Here is a 6000-nt window from a genome sequence, read left to right on the forward strand (position 1 = left end):
GTTGTGATCATGCTTACAATCACTAAATGTTTTTTGTAAAAAAGAACAATCAACCACGCCCCTATATGTAGCAATGTTGAATCAGCAAGGCAGCAGGAGTCTTATTATAGGACTGCATTTAAATAGCGTTTTTGTATTCTTTGCAACCACTTAAAGCACTTTAACAATACAAGTTAGAATCAACCCATTTACACACTGGTTACTATGCTATTCGGATACATTTTGCCTTCAATATCTCCCCAAAGGTTATTTCCACATAATGGCTGCAGTGGCTACCTTCCAATTGATGACCCCTGTACCGTCTCTTATCCACAACCATCCCTGTAGTAGGAGCGACAAAACACAAACAAATAAAACATTGCCACCCAGAGGAAAGATTATAATGTACAGTTGCAGCTCCCCCCTCTTTCTTTCAAGGAGTAAAGGTATGAGTTAATATAGTAATGCAACACTTTGTCGAAACAAATTGTTCAAGAGTACAAGATGTACAGCTCCTCAGACTGTTGCCAGAGGCGGTCTGTGATTGGTTGCAGCTGCATGCTTCACCAGCCAATGATTTTGCAGAGGAGAGAGCCAGGGGAGCAACACAGCAGAACTAGTTGTACTTTCCGAACATTCACACACCCCTCTATAAGAGGAAATAACAGTATACAATAAATGAAATGACATATACATGTTAAATATTTTCTTTGTCTGTTGAGAGACAGTTTCCTCGTCCATCTCAGGATTGACCTGAACATATTTTCTGCTGGTTACATATTAAACCCTCCCTGTGCAAAGTATAGAGGTGTTTTCTATTCAACCTTGCCCATTGTTGTCTGGTAACTGGATCAAACACATGAACACCAAACTGAAATGATGAAGGTCTTGTAAATACCCTCAGGGATCTTTGTCCAGATAGGGCATCAAGATCAGGTAACAAAGCAGCACAGGCTTGAGGATTGTACTTTAGTGTTGCTGTTATCCCCAAACAAATGTGTTTGTGAAGGTAGAACAAACCACTCGACAAACACAGTAACACTAGAGCTTTCAGGGACATTGGAACTCCCAAAGTTGATGATGTACATTAAGTGCCCTCTGCACTTAGCACATACTGTACCACCTCAGACGCTCAAACACACATTACATATGTTATCCACAAATGAAGCAGCAGAGAATCAGCTAAACCTGAGCTTGTTGACAAAGAAATGGCTTTAACTGACCCTAGTGTGGTGTAAGCCTCACTTATTTTAATGAGCAGGTTGTAATCTTTTGCCAGTAACGGGTCATGTTGAAGAAATAAGAGACACAAAGGATTTGTTTTATTTGCATGTGTTGAAGCAGACTTTGAGTCAAATTAGGTTATTTGGATTTATACACTGAATACGCACACACAAGTGTAACATCAGTGTTTGACTCCTGACTCCTCTTAGACTTGTTGGAGTTCTCTTAGGAGTTCGTTATTAACTTGAGTGACAGTTTTAATTATGATGAGGTACTTTACAGTTTATTAAATGCACAGACTAACAGTAATCTGTGAAGAAATAAATATATACACCTGTAAAGACCAACAGATTACCATAAATGGTTTATAAGAAGAACTGTGTAGTTTCCTTACGAAGAACAAAGTTCGTTTTTTTAACATGTGTTTATGAAAAATGCTTTGTATCAAATCTGAATGTATTTAAATGCTCCTGTCTTTGTCATGCTGTTGTCTGTTCTTGCACATTCCACGGGTTCAGAGCCGTAAAAGAACTGTTTTTGCCAAGATTTTCAAAATAAAACTAAGAAAGAAAAATAAAGTAGGAAAACTTCAATGGAGGCGCAAAAACATCTGCAAAATTACTTGAAAGTTAAGGATCGATATGAGGGTATTCAGTTTGGCTTTATTAGTCAAAGCTGAACATCACAACAACAAAAAAATTGGGCGTTTCTCTTGCTGCGTGCTTCCTGTAGACGTCATCTTTGTTTGAGCATAAAAACAACGAGGTGGGCGTTCAGTTAGGTGCTTTCTTTGCTTTTTCTGCAGAAAGTTTCGAAAATGGTGCAGCAACTATCCAAATCTGGGACGAGAGAGGCTCCTTTGCTGAAAGGTGGACATCCTCCTGCAGGTAAACTGTTGTTCGCATGGACTTCGCGATGCGCGGAGGATTTTTTTTTACTACATTCAGCAAAAGCGTTGTTGTGTATCGCTGCTCTACGCAGTAAGAGAGCCCGTGCACACGTTGAGTAACATGTTTGTTATGCTCTTTCTTTTACATCCCGTTGTGATATGCGGGTTTGTGAATTGAATTATTATCGTGGGAAACCAATCGATTCGTTGATTTCTGTGGTAAATGATCATTGCATCCAACGTGCGTTGCTTGTTGTTCCCCCTCACGCACATTCTTTGGAGGCAGGCCCTGCTGAAAGTAACACCGTGTTCTCAATCACTGAACACTAATGTGTGCACAATAACATGCATTTTAAACCACGCGGTGCAAACAGACCGTCAAGAAGCAATTTGACTATCGGAAAAAAAATGTATATTTTAAGGTTTTTTTTTTTTTTTTTTTTTGTAATCGGTCCCTTTGTTTCATGTGTAACCCTTCTTTGAGCCAACCCTGTTTTTGTTCTTTACCGTTTTAGTGAGCATTACACGATCAATGGGGATATGCTCACAATGCCCTCTAAGCATATTCACTTTTAAAGTCGTACAGATTTGCATTGCTGTTCTGACTTTTTTGACAGGAAATCGTAGTGTTGTAGTTCGACTACCCCCACCCTCATCACGGTCCATGGATTAGTGTGGGGCGTGACTTCTGAATAGTTGAACAAGAAGGGGTTTTGGTTTTGTGGCAATTTTAACGATTTCTAAAAGTCTAATAAAATAGAAAGCAGAAAAGTTTTTAGGGGTTGTAAGAATAAAACACTGCTTTTATTCCTCTTTTGACTCTTCAGAGTTTTTCCCTGAACCCCACTTTTTAAGATGTCTGCTGCTCAATTTAGACCCAAGCAATGACCCCCCCCCCCCCCTACAATCTGTATAGTGTTTTTTTAAAGCAATTTAAAATGTTCAGATTACATGTTTGTTTGTTCAGATTGTTTTGAAGAGGGAATTCCAGGGGCATTTTTTGGGGGGATAAATTTGTTTAAACTTTTGTCTTCTCTGGTTCAATAGTTAAGGCAGGCGGTAAAAGGGTAGCCAAGAAAGGCTTGGATGACAGTGCCACCCATGGGACTCCAGAGAAAGAGAGCAAGAGGTCTGATAAACCAAGGTAGGCTGAGATTATGCATCTGTATAATTATGACTTTAAAGTGTAAACTCCAAGGAAACGGCAATGGATGTTGCTTTCGCATAATATAATGTTAACACTGTGCAGGATATTTTTTTTTAAGGCTAATTGAAATGCTGTGATCTTTCAACAGGTCCCTTGCCACCTCCAACAGAATGCAACAAGTCAGTATTCTTCTGGCAGGAACTCTTGACAAGGTAAACAAAAACTCTTTTGTAAAAAGCAGATTCTTACTGTGCGTGTCAAGTTCATTCCTGCTGTGCAAACTGGATTAGACGCAGTGCCTCAGGCCATAGAGTCATGTGTGTAATAAACACCTGCCTGATGTTTTTTTGCAGCTGAGCCATGACTTTCCAGAGACACCAGTGAGTGTGAGGCACGGCAAGGTGCGCCCTGCAATGGAGAAGCCCCACTCCCCCCGGTCCTTTTGCATCCAGCAGCCGAGGAAGTTTTGAACAACATTTGTTTAAGACTGGCCCCAGAGGGGAACCATGTCCAGTCAACTGTGAAAGACAAACATGAAGGGTTAGACAATTGAGAGGGCTGACAGGTTATCTGTAAAGTGTCAGTGTTAATGGAGTGCAAGATTACGTCGAGCTCTTCGTTTACTTTCTAGGCTGTGCGAGAATGTGTATAAACCAGCATTTAATGTGCCTTTGCTAGTGTTAAGAGAGATGCTTTTGTATTTCCTTGTTGATGGTGTTCGGTATGTTTAATGTGAGGGTTTTTCAAACTTTTTTTCTTTTTTCAATTAAATCTTAACCTTGTATTGCTTGGCACTTATTAGATTTGGAAGATAAAATAAAATCGCATGGCATTCCTAGTTTGCAGATCTCATTTTTCCTTAATGTGTATTTGTAGTACTTAGCAATGACCACTAGATGGCAGCAAATAGTTTATAAATGTTTATAACGTGGGGACCTTTGTGTACTTTACCAAACTAAGTTTATTAAACATTTACAACTTTCTCTGGTTTTCAAGTGTTTATTTACTATTATACATACACCTGTGCATTTCAACAACTAGTTTAACAAGATGCTGCAGTTAATAAAAAAACAAAACGTCCATCTTGGTCAAAAGAGATCTTTTTGTATCACGCTTTCAATGTTGAGTTACTCACAGTTAAGGATGTGAATGGAAAACATTTTAGGAAATTCCCATAAGGGCTAGCTAGGTCTTGTCTGTCAACAAGAACTGCAGAACCTTCACAGCCTCGCTTGAGGGCAAATTACTACAAAAAAATGTCCTCGTGATGGCAGCAGTTAAAGGACGGTACGGTTTTATTAAATGAAAATGTTTAAAACCAAATCCATATTGTACTTAAACACTCATTCCAAAACAAGTGACAACACTTATGTTTCATTAAGGTTCTGGTGGTGCGGACGGGCAAGTGATTTCCTGGGTTTTTAATCATTTTCCTGGATAATGTATTAATGCAGGCCTGGGGTGTGGTGCAAATTATTTGGAAGACTGAAGAGATGAATGGCTAACTGGATAATGCATTCCTCAGCCCGCTTACATTTCAGGTCTCAGTTTTTTTTGTCTTTCATGTCTTGTTTGTGTTAAAAGATAAACCCTGAAGACATGCTGAAAGACGTTAAACAACACGATAAACAACTAAGCACTGTAAAGAAGTTTTTTTTTAAGGTCGTCAACCACAGAACTTTAAAGACATGGTTAACATTTTATGTTTTTTTTTAACATTTTGAGATAATCTCATGTTATCAAGTAAGACAGGATAATAGCACATGCAGAATACATACAGTAAAGACTCAATTTAAGTCATAGTTGCATTCAGCTATGCTGCATTCAGCTATGTTATCACAAATGAATATAAAGTAAAAACACCACAAAAGTTATATGCATACAGTACATTTATTCCAATAACCTCATCTGTATGCTTTTTTAGTTCTGCTAAAATTGTCCCAGTAATACATGAAAATGTGGCAGAGATTCAGCACGCACAATACCAAGAGCCTGAGCATAATTCCGCTAACTTAAAATACAGTGTCAAAGAATTATAGCCAGACTGCTTGGTTTAACATTTTCTTTACACAGCTGAAAATAAAAAAATAAACCAATATGAACCTTCTAATTTTATTCGAACAGGGAGCTACTTGACCATTGGGCACTGCATGTGGCTTTGTGTCTAAGCTACTTTCAATAAAATAAAAATCTCTGCTAGATTGTAAATACAATTACAAAAACTCCTCCCCTAACCCCCGTACTGGTTGAATTCGATGCCAGAGCTTTCTGTTCTGTTGTATGTGTGTCTCATGTCACCACATTAATACGTGCCCTTTTTGTTTGCATTAGAAATCACACAAACAATGTCAGCTTGTTTGTTCGCTAACAAAGTACTCACAGATAGCCTTGTAGACACAATGGGCCGACCTTAAATTCTCTGTGATGGTCATGCTGTTCACACATGCCTTTCATGCCATCTGTATGTGAAGTTCAGAGACGTCTGCAGCTCTGTTTGAGGAGAGGAGCAGTTGGTGGTCTTCTGACTTGCAGCCTTGGTGCATTTCCCTGCCAGTGTCTGCCCATTTCCCCGCCATCTGAAGGGCCTCACTGACCCTGTGACGCCCACCACACTGCTGAGCAAGCACTGCTCACCGACTGTATAACATTGCCTCACACAGAGGAGTGGGATGACTGAGAAGATGTGGGCTGCGGCCCCAAAATGAACTCTTATCACCAACTTACAATTTTAGGCATGCTGGTTTACCACTTTTATTCTGTT

At 39.3% G+C, this 6000-nt stretch overlaps 1 protein-coding gene across 1 annotated transcript; it reads left to right on the forward strand.

Moving 5' to 3' along the window:
• Nucleotides 1-1888: 1888 nt before the first annotated feature.
• Nucleotides 1889-4222, forward strand: dap1b (death associated protein 1b). The gene is made up of 4 exons (XM_063888441.1): nt 1889-2090; nt 3140-3236; nt 3388-3451; nt 3593-4222. Exons 1-4 carry the CDS (start codon nt 2021-2023, stop codon nt 3707-3709), a joined length of 348 nt encoding a protein of 115 aa, XP_063744511.1. The 5' UTR covers nt 1889-2020; the 3' UTR covers nt 3710-4222.
• Nucleotides 4223-6000: the final 1778 nt, after the last annotated feature.

This window comes from Eleginops maclovinus, chromosome 7 (genome assembly GCF_036324505.1).
Source record: "Eleginops maclovinus isolate JMC-PN-2008 ecotype Puerto Natales chromosome 7, JC_Emac_rtc_rv5, whole genome shotgun sequence".
In the NCBI taxonomy this organism is placed as follows: domain Eukaryota; kingdom Metazoa; phylum Chordata; class Actinopteri; order Perciformes; family Eleginopidae; genus Eleginops; species Eleginops maclovinus.